Genomic DNA, 20,673 nt, shown 5'->3' on the forward strand with positions numbered 1-20,673 from the left:
TATGCATGAGACGACCAATAAGAGTGGCAAAAGTTTTGATCTCAACTTTATGCCGTGTGAGACTCTTGAAGATAAGAGTTCCTCATTTAGTACCCTTACGACTTTGACTTATTTTCAAAATTTCTATTTAGTGTTTGCTATCTTAGGGTATTGCCAATGGTCATGAATGATTCGATCTAATGGGGTATTTATAGAAAAGCAAGCTGGACTGAAATGAAAAGGTTTAAGGAAAGAGGAAGATCAATTTTGTCACGCCCCAACCCTCGAGCGCGCTAACATCCCACTACGGTCATTATAAATGCGACGTCCCAGGACGCGTCACCGACCCAATCAAATCATTAACAATTAAACGCATGCGGAAGCGAACTTAATTCACCCAACAACAATCAATAAATGGGATAGTAAGGAAAACACACCTCAATTTAAACAACATCATCAGCAATACATCGGGTTAATATATTACAAGTCCGCCACACGGATCTTCCCGATTACAACCACAAAAGGCAAGGGGTTAACCTAGCTCCTCTATCTACGAGGACAATCTCAACAAGTGTTCCTCCTCAAAACAGTCGGTTCCAATAGAACGCAATGCGTACTCATACCTGAGCACCTGAAAAATGGTTAACAACGAGTGAGATAAATCTCAGTGAGTTAACGACCTAAGCCCCGACTAGGAGGTCAACCCATCTCGGATGCACCTAAAACATGTAGCGATACATCGACGGCAGATTAATAGCAAAGCTACCCTCGCTTTGCCTTAACTATACACGCGAGCAGGCTACTCAACCCAGCATAAACATACGTGCCATTAAATAATTGCAGATATTCTTACCTTGCCTTGGCACATACGCCCTGCACGTTATAAACCATTATATACAATCATAATGCAACAAGCATATAATGTAATCAGAATATACAACAACTTTTCCATGCACAATGTATCAACACATGTCCCGATTATAAGGTGAAACCGCTTCGGCCCGTCCCATACCGTGCCTCACAATTTCATCCCATAATCAAGCGTAATGCCACCACAATCTTTCATGCGTATTCCGATTACTACAACCACACCTGGGGCACGGCACAACCCGCGATATTTGCATCAAGTTGGTGGTCTTCCGGTATAACTAGGCATCGTCCTGCCCTATCGGGCACGACATCGTCTCACCCGACCACAATGACGGCATATCCCATAAATGGGTTCATTTCGAGTCCGATTCGTGAATGACTACGTCTTCCCTGCTACTAGCGACGGCTTCCAATTACCAAATTGGAGACACCCGTTAGGGCCACAGCCAAACCCTAGGTTGGCGGTCATCCAGTAGAACCGGATACAAAGGAACCTGTAGGTGATCATGCACACATAGCAACCACTCAAGTTCCATCATTATCCTTTTCAAAAGCCAATACAGACATGATCCGTGCTAATACAATAAAATGTTGCAGTAAAAATGCACTAAAATAATCACAGGTGATTATACACATATCAATAAATTCTCAAACTCGGCATGCTTCTATATTTAAGTATCCACAACATATTTCTCACATAAAACTTAATAAATAATCCTGACACCTCAGGGTTTATTAATTAAATTCCCACAATTCTATATTTAATAATAATCAGTCAATTCAATTCAACATACAAACCAACATAGAAGGCAAAATTCCAACTTAGGCATCACAATCTAAAATAACCACAATTTAATTTCGGAATTTCCACAAAAATATATAATAAAATATTAATATTTTAAATTCAGAAAATTAATAAAATATTAATAATTTAATTCCGAAAATTCATTTAATTAATAATTAAATATTTATTGTAAAAATAATCCGATAGCTTATCGTCAAATCCTCGATAGCTTATCGCATAATTGACGATAGCTTATCAATAAAACCTTGATAGCCTATCGCGTTTTCTCGATAACTTATCGAGTCCACTTATCACTTATCGCGATAGCTTATCAACTAATCCTTAATTAATTAGTACTAAACATAATTAACTTAAACTAACTCATCCTAATCAAGTTTAACATACTAATCAAGGAATTAGGGCGGTAACTCACCCGGAAACGATTCCGACTACATGGACGCGATGGCGGCAGCGAGGGCTACGCGTGACACGGTCCGAAAACGACACTGAACGACGATGGCGGCTGGGTCTTGGTTGAACAGCAGCTGTGGGCGGCTGTTTCGGCTCAACGGGGCTCAGTTGAACGGCAAAAATGGCTCGGACGGGTGGCTCACGGTGACGGGAGGCCACGGTGTCGCTGCTGGTGGTTCCACGGCAGCAACACAGCAGCAAAGGGGGCTGGACAGTGGCTTGGTGGTGGCTGGAAATGGTGATGGCGTGAGGGAGAGTAGAGGGAGAGAGAAAAGCCAATTGGTGAGGGAGAGAGAGAAGAGAGAGAGAGAATGAGCTGAGATATTAAGAGAAATATTTCTCTCATTAAAGCCATCCCCAAAGTCTTCATCATCATGCCAAAAGCCCCCAAGGTCTTCACCATTGAACTCCTTTGTCTCTTGGTCATAAATGCAAAGAAGGGTATTTTGGTAATTTCACCAAGGTATAAAAATACTTATACACGTATACGAGCTAGAATTTTGTACGGGCTCGTATAAATCAAGTTTGGGCTCAAACGGATAAGGAATGGGCTTCAAAATACTATCAGGCTCAAACTTCGGCTTGAAAATAGAAAATGGGCTTAGTGGGCTTCATTGGGCCCACTTGGGCTTGTCTTAGGCCCAAATGGCCGAACCACATTGGGCTTGAGGCCCAATGTGCCTTTGTCCGGCCCACTTCCTCGTGGGCTCCAAATTCTCGGCCCGTTAATCTTTTTCCGAGAATTTCGAGCAAACCGATAAATCAGAGAATTAACGAGGCGACGTTCAATAGTTTAGTCTTGAAATCCTCAAAAGATTAACACCCAATTTTGGACTCTAATTCATGCTTAAAATCGATCGATTACGACTTTAGTATATCTCAAACTAATTAGCGGCTTTTAGGAGTTACGCGTATTCGACCCATGGTTGACTTAATATCAATTCACGTTTAAGTTTTCTCGAACCATGGATGATGTCGGTTGTCATGTAATTGCGAGAGGTCAATCGCTAGTTCCGAAGTACACGATCGTTAGGAATTGGTTTAAGGTCGTTCGCAATTCATACAATGGTCAAGCAGAATCACCCGCGCTCCGATTGTACACTATTGACGAAACATTCTATAACCGTTCCTTGATCGGTTTATGATGGCTCGAAATTGTCCCTCGTCAATCTTTATCGTTGAATTGTCAATCCATGGTCGAGTTCTCAGGTCGCGCGTACTTAATTACTTAATAGCCTTTCCCTAATGGTTAGTTTCTCATAAGTGATCAATTCAGAGCGAGATTTAACTAACAGTGCATCGATGAATAATCACTTCATTATATCTCAAATAGGGTCAAAATTTGAGGATATCACAACTCTTCCCCCCTTAAAGAAATTTCGTCCTCGAAATTTACAAATAACCAAACTATTCAAAAAGATGGGGGTGTTGTTGCCTCATTACTTCTTCGCTTTCCCGAGTTGCTCCTTCCGTTTCGTGGTGTTGCCAAATCACCTTAACCGAAGGAATCGTCTTGTTTCGTAGCACGTGTTCCTTTCTATCCTCAATCCGCACTGGTCTTTCCACGTATGACACTTTGTCGTCCACGTCTATGTCTTCGTAATTCAGCACGTGGGTCGGATCAGATTCATACTTTCTCAACATCGATACGTGAAAGACGTCGTGTACTTGAGCCAGTTTCGGCGGCAAAGCTAGCCGATAAGCTAAGATTCCAATCCTCTCCAAAATCTCAAACGGTCTAACATATCTTGGGCTTAGCTTTCCTTTCTTGCCAAATCGTGAAGTTCCTCGCATAGATGACACTTTGAAAAAGACGTGATCACCTATTTGGAATTCCAAAGGTCTTCGTCGTTTGTTTGCATAGCTTTTCTGACGACTCTGAGCTGTCTTAAGCCTTTCTCTAATGACCTTAACTGCCTCAACTGATTTTTTTTATCAACTCTGGACCCGTTATTCTCCTTTCTCCAACCTTGTCCCAACATACCGGAGTTCTGCAGGCTCTATTATATATCGCTTCAAATGGTGACATTCTAATGCTCTGTTGACAGCTATTGTTATAAGCGAACTCAACGAGATGCAGTTGTTCCTCCCAACTGCCCTTGAAATCTAAAACGCAAGCTCGCAGCATATCCTCGAGAGTTTGAATCGTTCTCTCGGATTGACCATCCGTCTGCGGATGATAAGCTGTGCTATACTGCAGCTTCGTTCCCATGGCACCTTGAAGACTTTTCCAAAATGTAGCGGTGAACTTGGGATCACGATTTGAAGTGATTGTCACCAGTACTCCGTGCAGGCGAACAATATGGCGCATGTATAATTTCGCATATTTGTCCATGGCGAAATCTTTTCGTATGGCAATGAAATGTGCAGTTTTAGTCAATCTATCCACTACGACCCAAATAGAGTCATTGCCTCTCTAACTCCTTAGTAGACCCATCACGAAATCCATTGTGATATGCTCCCATTTCCATTCTGGGATCTCGAGTGGTTATAGTAATCCACCTGGCTTGCAATGCTGCGCTTTCGCTTGTTGGCACGTTAAGCACTTAGCCACGTGTTTGGCTACATCTACTTTCATACCATTCCACCAATAATGTTGACGTAGGTTCTGATACATCTTGGTGCTACCTGGGTGAATGCTATAATTGCTGCGATGTGCTTCTGACAGAATCTCATCCTTGAGTTCTACATTGTCAAGTATGCACAATCATCCGCGAAATCTCAACGTTCCATCCTTAGCCACTCGGAAGGCAGGCTTTCTCTTATCTGTATCTCCTTGCAGAATTTTCTGAATTTCAGGATCCGTTGATTGCAATGCCTTAATTTTAGCCTGAACCTCTGGCTCGATTCTTAAAGTAGCCAATAGACTTGAGAGGCGACCTACCTCAAACTTGAACTCTGAATCTCATACTTCCTCAAGTAGAGTCCATTCCTTAATCATCAGGTGCGCGATGGCCGACTTTCGACTAAGCGCATCCGCTACCTTGTTAGTCTTTCCCAGATGATATAGGATGTCGCAATCGTAATTCTTGAGAAGTTCCATCCATCGATGTTGTCTCATGTTCCATTCCTTTTGAGAAAACAAGTATTTCAAACTTTGGTGGTCCGTATAAATCTGAAACTTTTCCCCGCACAAGTAGTGTCTCCAAATCTTTAGCGCGAAGATGATTGCAGCTAACTCCAAATTGTGCGTTGAGTAGTTCAACTCATTAGGTCTTAGCTGTCGGGACGCGTATGCAACCACTCTTCCATGTTGCATTAAGACGCATCCTAAACCTTTGTACGACACATCACTGTATATCTCATAACCTCCGGAACCAGACGGTATAGTCAAAACAGGCACAGTAGTTAGCTTCTGCTTAAGCTCTTGAAAACTACACTCACATTTATCCGTCCATTCAAATTTTGTGTCCTTCCTCAGTAATCGAGTCAAAAGCATGGCTATCGCAGAAAACCTTTTCACGAATCGTCTATAATAGCCAGCCAATCCCAAGAAACTTCGAATTTCAGTTACCGTCGTTGGTCTTGGCCAATTCATAACCGCTTCAATCTAGGTTGGATCTACTGAAATTCCTTCATCAGAAATCACATGACCAAGAAAAGCTACTCAATTGAGTCAGAACTCGCACTTGCTAAACGTAGCGTAAAGTGCGTACTCTCGAAGGTTTACAGCACTATCTCTAAGTGTTGTTCGTGTTCCTCTAAACTCCTCGAATACACCAGAATATCATCAATGAACACGATCACAAATTGGTCCAGATACTCCTTGAACACCCGGTTCATCAAATCCATAAAAGCTGCAGGTGCATTTGTTAAACCAAACGGCATAACAGTAAACTCATAATGACCATAACGCGTTCGAAATGCTGTCTTCGGTATATCTTCCTCTTGATCCTGAACTGATGATAACCCGTCCTCAGGTCTATCTTAGAAAATACCGATGCTCCTTGAGGCTGGTCAAACAAATCATCTATCCTTGGCAACGGATACTTATTCTTGACCGTCACTTGATTGAGCTGCCTATAGTCAATGCAAAGGCGTAATGAACCGTCCTTCTTCCTTACAAACAAAACTGGCGCTCCCCAAGGTGATGCACTAGAACGAATGAATCCTTTGTCCAATAACTCCTGCATCTGCACCTTTAATTCCTTTAATTCCGACAACGCCGTTCTGTAAGGTGCCTTGGAAAGCGGCTCTGTCCCAGGGGCCAACTCAATCACGAATTCAATTTCTCGCTCTAGGGGTAATCCTGGCAATTCCTCTGGAAAAACATCTGCAAACTCTCGCACTACGACGATGTCTTCCAACTTTGGTCCCTCGACCAATGTATTCACTACGGTTGCCAAAGAACCTCAGCAACCCTCATCTAACAGTCGGGTCACTTCAAGTGACGAAATTAAAGGAATCGAAGGTCCTCCTCGATTCCCGGCAAACTCAAAACCAACGCACCCTAAAGGCTCAAACTGAATCGTTTTACGATAACAGTTCACTGTAGCTCTTTGCTTGGTGAGCCAATCCATCCCAATAATTACGTCGAAATCGAACATCATCAGAATAATTAAATCTATGCTTTCCTCACGATCACCAATAGACAGTTTACAATCAGTACATCCTACTGTAGATACTACGTTATCCTTTAAAGGGGTAGAAATACTATAAATCGCTTCCAATGGTTTCGGGCTTAACCCCACTAATTCAACAAACTGTTTAGCCACAAAAGAATGTGTAGCTCCTAGATCAAATAAGGCATATGCAGCATGGTCGTGTAATGAGACCGTACCTATAATCACGGCAGGCGAATCCTTCGCCTCTTTCCTCGTGATAGCATAAACCTTTCCTTGCACTTGCGGTTGGTTCAAATTGTTCTATGGGGCATTCCTAGCTTGCTGTCCCATTCGGGGTTGTTGAGGTGGTATTTCTCAACTGGGACAACTTCTCGAAAAGTGGCCTTGTTGGCCGCAGTTAAAACAAGTTACTGGCTTGCTTGGGCAAGGGCCATTCCCATGCCTTTTTCCACAGAATCGACACGCGGCATTAGAGTTGTATGCCGGTTTCCCAATGCCACTCTTCCTGTTGGGAGGGATGGGATACCTTCCCTCAGTCATTGGTCCCTTCCCGAACCGACGATTATCCCTGTTAGGTGCAAACCGCGATCCAGATGTGACTGCACATTCGGCTATATTCCTTTCAATCAGCTGAGCTCGCTCATACAGCTCATCATAATCTTTCAAGTTCAAGGGCACCAGCTGATCCTTGATTTCCGATTTCAGACCATCCCAGAATCTCCTTGCTCTGTCAATCGGGTCTTCGACCAATCTCGGGGCATACTTAGATAGCTTAACGAACTTTACTTCGTACTGATCAATCGACAAATGGTTCTGACGAAATTGTTGGAACTCAGCCATTTTCTGCTCCTTTACACAGTCTGAGAAATATTTCCCATTAAACGCTTCCACGAAGGCATTCCACCTCAGAACCGTACCTTCGGGAAAGACTCTTCTCCGTGTGGCTTCCCACCAAGTGCTTGCGTTACTCTGTAACTGGTAAACCGCTAACGTCACCTTTTCCTCCTCAGAACACCTTAATACGGCGAAACCTTTTTTCCAATTCTCTAACCCAGAGGGTTGCTACCTCCGGATCACCTGCGCCAGAGAACTTCGGCGACTTCAACTTTAGAAATTGTTCGACCAGTTTGTGCATTGGTCGATCCCTAATCCCGCTTTCAGCTAACGGGATATCAATAGGTGTGGCAGCAGCAGCAGTAGCCGCAGCAGCATCATTTGCTTGGTTCTAAGCTTGCTGCCCCACTATAGTCTCTAGGGCTTGGAGGATCCTGTCCAATCTGGGATCCTCTTGTGCCCTTCCTCTAGCACCAGTCTGGTTTGGTGCTGCCTTTCTCCTAGGAGTCCTCTGCACATGATTGCTCATCTCGCAAGATTCTCACAGAAACCTGCTTTCCAATTCCAATAAGGAATTAGAAGTCCTGAACAACCCGCTTAAAACAAGAGAATCATATTGTCAAGCACAGGCACAAGACATTTTCCTAGCTAACTATCCCAAAACCCATCGCACCTTATCACTCCAGGTATTGACCAAACTTGGATCAAGCTAACCTTGCTCTGGTACCACTTAAACGGGGATGTCACGCCCTGACCCTCGAGCGCGCTAACATCCCATCACGGTCGTTATAAATGCGACGTCCCAGGACGCGTCACCGACCATCCCATCACGGTCGTTATAAATGCGACGTCCCAGGACGCGTCACCGACCCAATCAAATCATTAACAATTAAACACATGCGGAAGCGAACTTAATTCACCCAACAACAATCAATAAACGGGATAGTAAGGAAAACACACCTCAATTTAAACAACATCATAGCAATATATCGGGTTAATATATTACAAGTCCGCCACACGGATCTTCCCGATTACAACCACAAAAGGCAGGGGGTTAACCCAGCTCCTCTATCTACGAGGACAATCTCAACAAGTGTTCCTCCTCAAAACAGTCGGTTCCAATAGAACGCGACTCGTACTCATACCTAAGCACCAGAAAAATGGTTAACAACAACGAGTGAGATAAATCTCAGTGAGTTAACGACCTAAGCCCCGACTAGGAGGTCAACCCATCTCGGATGCACCTAAAACATGTAGCGATACATCGACGGCAGATTAATAGCAAAGCTACCCTCGCTTTGCCTTAACTATACACGCGAGCAGGCTACTCAACCCAGCATAAACATACGTGCCATTAAATAATTGCAGATATTCTTACCTTGCCTTGGCACATACGCCCTGCACGTTATAAACCATTATATACAATCATAATGCAACAAGCATATAATGTAATCAGAATATACAACAACTTTTCCATGCACAATGTATCAACACATGTCCCGATTATAAGGTGAAACCGCTTCGGCCCGTCCCATACCGTGCCTCACAATTTCATCCCATAATCAAGCGCAATGCCACCACAATCTTTCACGCGTATTCCGACTACTACAGCCACACATGGGGCACGGCACAACCTGCGATATTTGCATCAAGTTGGCAGTCTTCCGGTATAACCGGGCATCATCCCGCCCCATCGGGCACGGCATCGTCTCACCCTACCACAATGACGGCATATCCCATAAATGGGTTCATTCTGAATCCGATTCGCGAATGACTATGTCTCCCCTGCTACCAGCGACAGCTTCCAATTACCAAATTGGAGACACCTGTTAGGGCCACGGCCAAACCCTAGGTTGGCGGTCATCCGGTAGAACCAGGTACAAAGGAACCTTTAGGTGATCATGCACACATAGCAACCACTCAAGTTCCATCATTATCCTTTTCAAAAGCCAATATAGACATGATCCGTGCTAATACAATAAAATGTTGCAGTAAAAATGCACTAAAATAATCACACGTGATTATACACATATCAATAAATTCTCAAACTCGGCATGCTTCTATATTTAAGTATTCACAACATATTTCTCACATAAAACTTAACAAATAATCCTGACACCTCAGGGTTTAGTAATTAAATTCCCACAATTCTATATTTAATAATAATCAGTCAATTCAATTCAACATACAAACCAATATATAAGGCAAAATTTCAACTTAGGCATCACAATTTAAGCCTAAAATAACCACAATTTAATTTCGGAATTTCCACAAAAATATTAATATTTTAAATTCCGAAAATTAATAAAATATTAATAATTTAATTCAGAAAATTCATTTAATTAATAATTAAATATTTATTGTAAAAATAATCCAATAGCTTATCGTCAAATCCTCGATAGCTTATCGCATAATTGACGATAGCTTATTAATAAAACCTCGATGGCCTATCGCGTTTTCTCGATAACTTATCGAGTCCACTTATCACTTATTGTGATATCTTATCAACTAATCCTTAATTAATTAGTACTAAACATAATTAACTTAAACTAACTCATCCTAATCAAGTTAAACATACTAATCAAGGGATTAGGGTGCTAACTCACCGGGAAACGATTCCGACTACATAGACGCGACGGCGATGGCAAGGGCTATGCGTGACACGGTCCGAAAACGACACGGAACGATGATGGCGGCTGGGTCTTGGCTGAACAGCAGCTGCGGGCTGCTGTTTCGGCTCAGCGAGGCTCGGTTGAATGGCGAAAATGGCTCGGACGGGTGGCTCACGGTGGCGGGAGGCCACGGCGTCGCTGCTGGTGGTTCCACGGCAGTAACACAGCAGCAACACAGCAGCAAAGGGGGCTGGACAGTGGCTTGGTGGTGGCTGGAAATGGTGATGGCATGAGGGAGAGTAGAGGGAGAGAGAAAAGCCAATTGGTGAGGGAGAGAGAGAAGAGAGAGAGAGAATGAGCTGAGATATTAAGAGAAATATTTCTCTCATTAAAGCCATCCCCAAAGTCTTCATCATCATGCCAAAAGCCCCCAAAGTCTTCACCATTGAACTCCTTTGTCTCTTGGTCATAAATGCAAAGAAGGGTATTTTGGTAATTTCACCAAGGTATAAAAATACTTATACACGTATACGAGCTAGAATTTTGTACGGGCTCGTATAAATCAAGTTTGGGCTCAAACGGATAAGGAATGGGCTTCAAAATACTATCGGGCTCGAACTTGGGCTTGAAAATAGAAAATGGGCTTAGTGGGCTTCATTGGGCCCACTTGGGCTTGTCTTGGGCCCAAATGGCCGAACCACATTGGGCTTGAGGTCCAATGTGCCTTTGTTCGGCCCACTTCCTCATGGGCTCCAAATTCTCGGCCCGTTAATCCTTTTCCGAGAATTTCGAGCAAACCGATAAATCGGAGAATTAACGAGGCAACGTCCAATAGTTTAGTCTTGAAATCCTCGAAAGATCAACACCCAATTTCGGACTATAATTCATGGTTAAAATCGATTGATTGCGACTTTAGTATATCTCAAACTAACGAGCGGCTTTTAGGAGTTACGCGTATTCGACCCATGGTTGACTTAATATCAATCCATGTTTAAGTTTTCTCGAACCATGGATGATCTCATTTGTCATGTAATTGCGAGGGGTCAATCGCTAGTTCCGAAGTACAAGATCGTTAGAAATTGGTTTAAGGTCGTTCGCAATTCATACAATGGTCAAGCGGAATCACCCGCGCTCCGATTGTATACTATTGGCGAAACATTCTATAACCGTTCCTTGATCGGTCTATGATGGCTCAAAATTGTCTCTCGTCAATCTTTATGGTCGAATTGTCAATCCATGGTTGAGTTCTCAGGTCGCGCGTACTTAATTACTTAATAGCCTTTCCCTAATGGTTAGTTTCTCATGAGTGATCAATTCAGAGCGAGATTTAACTAACAGTGCATCGATGAATAATCACTTCATTATATCCCGAATAGGGTCGAAATTTGAGGATGTCACAAATTTGTTTATGATGTCACATTCTATTTTTTGTATAGGTCGACCAATTATGATTTTGAGTAAATAATAGTTGTGAATACAATATATGAGATATTAAAAGAGATCAAGAGAGATATAAATATGACTGATTGATCTAGGGTATTGCATACTATATCTACTTGAAAACGTTATGCCCAATTTGAGCTGCTTTGTATTCTTAACAGATGCATGGCAACGAGCTCTCGAAATATATTGGTCGCACGGATTATTTGCTAGTATAAATATTGCAGAGAAGAGAGAGTTATGTTTGACCCACCATGTGTGAGTGGAAGATGATGGGTTTTATAATTTTGGGCCGCCCATGTTAGGCTAACCCAACCTGTTAGTCTTGAAATGGCCCATGAGAGAGAAATAACCATCGAGGCAGTTATTTGTGGAAAACTGCAAAATGAACAAAAGAGTGAGGCAGAAAGGTTACGTAAGTTCTGTCAGTCAATTTTTTGATATTCACACTCACAAGAAGAAACTTCTCTCACTCAAAAAAAAAAGGGCTCTCACTTGACGATCGAAGAATCATACTCTCTTAGCGTTGCAATCGGAGCATTTAATCCATGGAAAACAAGGTACGTCCTTCTTGGTGATGTACTTTAAACGATCGGTGATTCAAGTTTCAACTGGGCACGTTTCCGCATATATTTTTAGCGTTACTCGTTAGTTTGAGTTTTTTGTCTTTTAGGAATTTATTTCCGTTTTTCCGCATCTTGTTTAGGAATCTGTTTCCAACAGATTGCTCCTATTTGAAACGGGAAAATATACATAAATGAAAGCCTGATCTTGAATTTGATAGATACTCTGTTTTTGCTCTCACCCTTGCAAAAGAGAATGTGCATGAATAGGATACTAAGCAATGTGAAGTGAGACTCGGTAAATTTCGATTATCTATTTCGGCTAAAATCAAGGCACTATCTCGGTCAGGCCGCTATCAGAGTCTGTCATGCCCCCAATCCATCATATGTATGGAAAAGAATAGAGTGTGAACGAGATCTACCTTTTTCTTAAAAGATGGATGATCCTCTTTTGACTTGCCCCCCACTTTCTTATAGGTGTGCAGGGAAGGGGGGCTAGCGACGAGCATGGTTGAGAAGTTTTGAGCACTCTTTTGGCTCTTCAGGATTGATAACTCACAAGTAATAATGAGATTTGCCCCACATTAATTTTATTTTCTTTTGATGGTGTATTCCCAAATTTATTGATCGTTAGATGGATCAACAGGTTCATCACCATTGGAACTTGATTAATCGTATTCAAATGCTTCCGTACCGTAACAAGTCAGAGAATTAAGTCTGAAACATGAAGTGAATGGATCAGAAAAACAAGAGGGTTAATCCGATGCATGCTTAGAAAAACTTTTTTCTTTTTCGAAAACGTTTTGGAGACAAATGAATTACGTTACTTGAAAAGGAAATGAAAGTAATCAAATATTAATAATGAAAACATAAGCAAAAATTGAAATCCTCAAAAGCAGGAAATGCTCCCACGCAAGGGAAGGTACCAATAATTAAAAATTCTCCCTTTGAGAAGTCGAGTCTTCTTCAATTTTCACAATGACGACATGTGCTCCTTCTGTACGTTTGGGGCAGAGGATTGTGCTGGACGCTGGTTGTGTATCATGGAAAGAGAACGCCTTTATGTTCAATAGGTTTGGACTCTATAAAATCATAAAATTAACATGCTCAGTGATGTGCTAGAGTCTTACTTATATGCTGATTATGGCTCACATAAATGACTACTTATAGTTATTCAAATCATATGGTATAGTAATTTCTAGACCAATTAATCTTGATATCTTAACATGACTCTTTAAATATTTCATGATTTATGCATATTACATAATATAGCCTGTATAAATTATGCTTACAGTCCTAAACTATTGTTGCTAACTCGCTTTCTCTTTGGTCCTTATCAAAGAAACAAAATGATATACTAGAAATGTAATGGAACAATCATTTGAGTTTACAGTTATTCATTAAAGAATTTTATACTTGTTTTGGAATAACATGAAAGATCTATCACGTACCCTAATTAACGGGGTAAAAAACTAATTAAAACAAGTGTATATATAAGCAGTGAAGAGAGAAAATTTCGTAAATATGAAAGGTACACAAAGAGCTTCCTTTTATAACCTTATAATTAAGTGCTAAAAACCAGAACACGAATTATGTGCGAAGCAAACTGTGAAAAAGGACTTAAAAAAAGTTGTTATGAAAGGTTTTCAGTCCATCTTTTCAAATATAATTTCAATTGCCGGGAAAGGAGACGTAAGAGATTTTTGGATTACGTTGCAATAATTTTAAATGTCAATTTAGATAGTAAAACAAATTTTAATTAGTTGTCAATCATCTTAATTATCGTAAGTTGGATTTTGACCATTTATTGTTGGGAAAATGACACAAATAGTCAATGAACTTTGGCTGAATGTGTAATGTGGTCCCTAAAATTTTAATTTATTTAATGTAGTCCCTGAACTTTAGCTCAATGTACAATGTGGTCCCTACACTTTTAATTTGTTCAATGTGGTCCCCAGACTTTTGGTACATGTTCGATTTAGTCCTTGAACTATATGAAAATGTTTAACGTAGAACTTCCATTAATTCAAATTCAAGGACTACATTGAATATTTTCATATAGTTCATAGACTAAATTGAACATGTACCAAAAGACCATGGACCACATTGAACAAATTAAAAGTTCAGGGATTAAATTGAACATTGAGCTGAAGTTCAGGGACTACATTGAACAAATTAAAAGTTCATGGACCAAATTGTATATTGAACCAAAGTTCAGGGACTGTTTGTGTCATTATCACTTTATTGTTATATGTGGTTAGAATATGCGTATGTGTTCCTCTTACGAGGACTATAATTGCATTGGAAGTCCATCTGCTAAATTCCATGGACAATACTCCATTTGAGTGCAAATCTTAGTAACCTATGAGTGGAAAAGAGAAACTCTACATATGGACATTATTCTATTCTTACATTACCATTTCAATAAGAACTTTAAGCTCCAACAAGTTGAACAAAACCCATTGGAATGCGGTGGATATTGCACGACTCAGAGTGATGAAAAATGCATTGAGATGCTGAAGCAAAGCAAAGAAGCGATGTCGGGTCAAGGCATGGTCGTAAAAATGACTACGATAGATATGGTAGTAGGGAATCACAATCCACTAAAACACAACTCTTCTTTGACATGGGGATCATGGTGAACCTCAATGGGAAAGAAAGGGATGAAAAGGAATGGGAAAACCTGTTTCTTGATGCTGGCTTTAGCGGTTATAAGATAATCTCTCACTTGGGCCTTTGATCCCTCATTGAGATTTATCTTTCTGCTTATTTGATTTGCTTGGTTAATCCTTGTTCTACTTTTGCTATTAATTGATGTTTAATATACGATACTATAACGTTACTTCATTTGTAGAATCACGCCTTACTGAAAATGAATTACTTTTAGGTTATCCCTTTTAGATGTTTTGCAATGTTCTCCATCTTATTAGGGTTGTAATGACGCTAAGTTGTTCAGTGATAAATGTAAGATACAAAACATGCATCGTTACTATGGTTTTGTATTATGGTAAGATGTTTTGCAAGGAAAATTCGCTACAGAGCAAGTAGCGACAACAATTAACACATTAAAGGAGGGGGTCTTGGTCTCCTAAGCATTTACCGATGGCATTACACTTTAAGGGACGGTCAACCGTACCAGTACCCAATGTTCTTTGTTTCACTAGGCGGCAATGAGCCGTTAGTCTCCAAATCTAAATTCTATACTGATGATCTTCCTTCAAAGTTTAGAACACCGATCATTTAAGTCTAAGTCCAAATATGAGTACATTAAAGAGTGGCCTGATGGAATGTTTGTCAATAATGAAATGAAAATATATTACAATATCATTGAACTTTAGATTTTCTTATTAAGTTTTTGTGAGAGTATTTTAATTTATAATTCACACATTCAAAAAAAGTTCATTGGCAAGCAAAGGGGCTTCAAACCACATGAGAGTAAGCCTTATTTAATTCGATCAACTACCTAGTTGTTGTTTTTCTCTCGTCAGTTTGATAATGAACTTTTTATCCCAAGGACTTGCGATGAATTGATACGAACCATTTCTTTCTCATAAAATCATCGCAAAGTACAGGAGTGCCTCGTCACAAAGCTGTCCTTTTTGCTCTTCTTTTCTGCATTGATATCATTCCTCACGAAAGTAAATTGCTTTGCTCAATCATGTAGAAGTTGAGAAGCAAAACCGGTCCATATTTGAATTCAACGTGGAATCATTCTAGGACATATTTGGTAATCTAGATTATTTGGCTGGGTGAAAGAAGATAGAATGATATGGATAGGATTTCTAATGTCCTATAAATTATTTGGTATAATGCAATAGTGTCCGATCAATTAGTTGCTCGGTGTAATTTAGCAATTGTGGTGCGTAATGTCTTTACGTGGAGTCAATTGACCGCAATCAAATACTTTTGTACGAAGAATTATTATGTATAAAAATGTTCAATTGAGTAATTTTCGAATATCTGAATTCAATCCTTTCAACGATGCAAGAAAGTAATGGAAATTCGTACAACACAAGAATTTACGTGGTTCAGCAGGAGAGATGTTCCGCCTACCTACGTCCATGGGGAGAAGGGATCTGTTTTACTAATAACGTAGAAAAGTGTACAGCCACTCTTTCTCACCCCATGCCTCAATTCTAAAGACTCGTTTCGCCCTAAATATATAAAGCGAAACCCTACATGGCACAAATTACAAAGTTGCTCACATAGCCTAAAATATTTAGCTTTCCCATATAAATCCTTCTATGACTGAACATAAAACGCCTCTGACGGCCCGGGGGCGCTGCCCCCGCAACTCCTGCCAGGGCGGCACCCCCGGACCCCCCCCCCTCCCGCTCACCTGGGAGCGGGACCCCCGTGATGTCTAGTCGTCAGGGGGCCTTTCGGAACCGCCTCATAATCTCTTGGATAACAGAATACAAGACATCAACTTCAACAGTAATTTGATCCCATCTAATGTTGAAATTTGAACCCACAAAGTAAATTCCTCCATTAGGCCGTAATCTTACAAGCAAATTTACAAGCCCATCTAACATTAATAAAAAGGCCAAAACTTAAAAATCCATTAACCCTTCCTATATCTAAAAGAAATACATCTAATTAAAAAAGAAAAAGGAGGAGACAAGAGCCCAATTTGGTTATTATGAAGATTGTTAGAACCGACCACATATTGTTTAATGCTTTAATTCATGTTATCGTGTTTTTTTTTTTTTTGGTCAAAAGGTAAGTTACTTTCATCACTAACTAGAACTTGAACGATAAGAGCGTCCAACATCAGAACATTTTAAAGACCAAAGTGAACGAGGGATTTCGAAAGCCAATATGGGCTAACGGAGTCATTTCGATGGGCCTTCGTCACCCAGTCCGCAACCTGGGTGGCCTTCCTTGGACAAAAGACTAAGGAAATACCATTCTTCTAGGCCATCAACTGTTATCATGTTTTGATCTGCCTTCAAAGTTTAGAACGCCCATCATTTAAATCTAAGTTAAAAAACGAGCACATCAAAGAGTGCCCTCACTAAAAATTTGTCAATAATCAAATGAGAAAATACTACAATAACACTCAACTTTAGAATTGTTTTTCATTAAGTTTTGACAAAGGATTTTAATGGGCAAAAGGACACCAGAAGTGCCACAACTTGTGTACGGCGATTACTTTGGTGTCATAACTTTTTTTCGGATCACTTTGGTGCTAACTTTTTTGAAAAACGATCATTTTAGTGCCAATGCTGACGTGGCTCGCCGGAAATCCGATGTGGCGCTGACACGGCTCGTCAGAGAGGTCCAGTCAGCATTAAAAACCAAAAACGATGCTGTTTAGCTCTCTGACGTGTATTTTTTTTTTAAAAAATTAAATTATATTAAAAAAAAAAAAAAGAAACGGTTGCAGCAGCGGCGAGGCCTCCCTCGCCGCTGCCGCCAACCCACCACGCCAGGAAGGGCCGGTGGTGGTGGGCGCAGTGGTCGGCGAGGGTCGCCGGCCCCTGGTTGGGGCCCGGCGACCCTCACCTCGCCCAGCGAGGGCCGGATCCGGCAAGGCGAGACCTCGCGGTCGCGACCCAGGCATGGGCGAGGTCTCGCCTCGCCCAGCGAAGGCGAGGCGGACCTCGCCGTCGCCCGGGTCGCGACGGCGAGGTCGGGCCTCGCCATTGGGCGAGGCGAGACCTCGCCGTCGCGACCCAGCGAAGTCTCGCCTCGCCAAGCAAAGGCGAGGCCGGACCTCGCCGTCGCCTAGGTCGCGACGACGAGGTCTCGCCTCGCCGGATCGGGCCCTCTCCGGGCGAGGCGAGGTCTTGCCTCGCCGGATCCGGCCCTCGCCGACCACTGCGCCCACCACCTCCGGCCCTTCCCGGCAGTGGTGGGTTGGCGGCAGCAGCGGCGAAGCCTCCCTCGCCGCTGCTGCAACCTTTTTTTTTTTCTAAAATTAAAATATTCGAAAAGAAGCTACATAATTTCCACGTGTACAAGTCAGATCATTTTTTTTAATATAAATGCCAGGTCAGCTTTTTGGCCGGAGTCACTAAAGTGATCTATTTTCCTCCGACTTGGCATCAAAGTGATCCGAAAAAAAGTTATGGCACCAAAGTGATCGCCGTACACAAGTTGTGGCACTTCTGGTGTCCTTTTGCCAATTTTAATGTATCATTTACACAATAAAAATGAGTTCACTAGAATTGGATTTCTTTTGGAGCTAGCACGAATTTTGGGGAATGATCAGGAAATCTGAACTTACGACCAAAGGAATTCCAAACCCCTTGAGAGTAAGTCTTAATTCAATCAACCGCCTCATTGTTGTTGTTCTTCCATTAGTTTGACAATTAATTGACCATCTTATTCCCTAAGTCTTGCTATAGATTGAGATGCGACATTTTTTTTGCCCATCAAATCATCGCAAAATGTAGGAGTTGACCCTTCATTTGATATGCCTCATTACTATAGTGACGATATCTGTTGTTCCTAGTGGCTATCGCGAGAACGGTTTTCAAGCCAAGCCAGCCAAGCCGTCAGCTATGCTCTTCTTTTCTGCCGTGATATCATTCCTCGTGGAAGCAAATTGCCTTATTTTCACTCAAGTCTATGCCCCCTGACAAAATAAGGCAATATACGCACCTGGATACATGAGGAGGACGTAGAATTCGAGAAGTAAAACTTGTCAGTGTTGGAATTCGACGTCGAATAATTTTCGGACATGTTCGGTGATCCAGATTATTATGTAAATGCATGTTCAATGGAGTCAAATGAGCTCATTAGAGTTGGATTTTGAACCCACTAAAACTAAAATCGTCGATGTATGCCAATTTAAAAAAGCCCATCTCACATTAACAGAGGGGCCCAAAAGTTAAAGATCAATTGACCCGTCTTACTCTAAAAATACATAAAATTAAAAAAGAAAAAGAAGAAAATGAGCACTCAATTTGATTATTTTGAGAATTGTCGGAACCAGGGAACCAACCAGGTCGTAGCTAGCAGCATAAGAGCTGACTCGGCATCAGTGGCCTCATGCCGCAGTGGAGTAGTCACCCAACAAGTTGCTGTTGGTCGTGATCATGGAACTTTCACTCAAGATGGTTGTAAGCCAGTCCTTCTTTGGCCACCAACCATATATCGTTCGATGCTTCAATTCATGTCATAAAATTTTGATTTTTATTTTGAGGCTCTGATGGTTGTACTTGTAATTTTACATTTTTTAAAATAACTTTTTTCCATTTGGATGGTGAGAAAGTGAACTTATCTTCAAACAACAGAACATTATGTAAACAAGGTTGTTCCGTTGAGGGAGGAGGAAACAGGCGGAAATTCACCATCGGTAACTATATCAATAAGAGATTATTAAAACCAATCCATGATTGGTCAGCACTTTTGTAGAAGCAGATACCCATGGATGGGTGAAATGGGCCACATTAAAACTACCTTTAGGGGAGGTCTGTTTGATATCCAAAAGCTGCTCAACAACAGTTGCACAAGTGGGAAATGTTGAGGTGAACTACAATAGAACGATAAAATCACCACTCGGAATCTTAGTCGGGATGTTTTATCTGGCCTATATGTAGATCAGTCCGGACATATCCCGTTCAAAATACATGACCAAGTTGACATAATTTTCTATATTTATATAATTTATTGTGTCCAATGATCTTATATCGCTATCGCCCACGTTTATACCATTTCACCAGTGCACACTCATCCATTGTGGGAACTCAAGCTACTACAATAAACTTGATCGTGCCTATTCTTTCATTGAGAAAAATGAGGGGTAAACTACTAAAGGAAAGATCACACACGCGAATATAAATGTGAGTGCGAGAGTGCATGATACGAACGCTCAATCAAACAAAAAGATTAAAAGGCCAGTGCATAACTATGATAGTAATCAAGAAACAGGATATAGTTCCGAGCTCCACAAGCTCTGCAAAATCCGGAATGTGGTGATGGCCGGTCAATAAGCCAGGCCATATAGTCACGTAATACATGGATGAATCATCAGTACATATAATAGGCTCTTATTCTAACGGAAAAACGTGCATATTATGACCCATCACATGGTGAAAAACTCAGAAGGGATGACCCGGAGCTGGCGCACGCGGCATGTGGGGCTTGTGGTGGCCCTTGCCGCTCTCCATCGGTGGGTGCGCTCCGTGGTGGTGGCCGTGGTGCGGGAACGGCGCATGAGCTGCGTGGTGACCGTGATGCGGGAAGGGGGCATGGGCCGGTGGGTGGTGGTGGCCTTGGAACGGCTTGTGCTCGAAGCCCGGCTTCTCCAAAAGCATCTCAGGCATCAGCCTTGGGGCGCCAGGCCTATGGTGAGGCATGTGCCCGTGGTGTGGCGCCCAAGTGGGCGGCATGGCCCCATGGTGGTGTTGCTTGTGCTTGCCGTGCTCAGGTGGCTTGGCGTATTCGGCTAGGGCCACGGAAGTGAGAGCCACCAAGCTGAGGACCAAGAGCAACAAGTGCTTGGAAGACATCTTTTTTTCTCCACCGAATGCAATGTGATGTTGTGATTGCACCTGAGGATGTGGGATGAGCCAGAGATCCAAAACAGGCACCCTTTTATAGTT

General features: G+C 41.8%; 1 protein-coding gene across 1 annotated transcript; it reads right to left on the reverse strand.

Moving 5' to 3' along the window:
* Positions 1–20,169: 20,169 nt before the first annotated feature.
* Positions 20,170–20,580, reverse strand: LOC115688982 (uncharacterized). Its single transcript, XM_030614949.1, has one exon. It carries the CDS (start codon positions 20,578–20,580, stop codon positions 20,170–20,172), a length of 411 nt encoding a protein of 136 aa, XP_030470809.1.
* Positions 20,581–20,673: the final 93 nt, after the last annotated feature.

Source organism: Syzygium oleosum, unplaced genomic scaffold, assembly GCF_021117445.2.
Source record: "Syzygium oleosum isolate NSW1041296 unplaced genomic scaffold, Sole_v2.1 Sole_v2.01, whole genome shotgun sequence".
NCBI lineage: Eukaryota > Viridiplantae > Streptophyta > Magnoliopsida > Myrtales > Myrtaceae > Syzygium > Syzygium oleosum.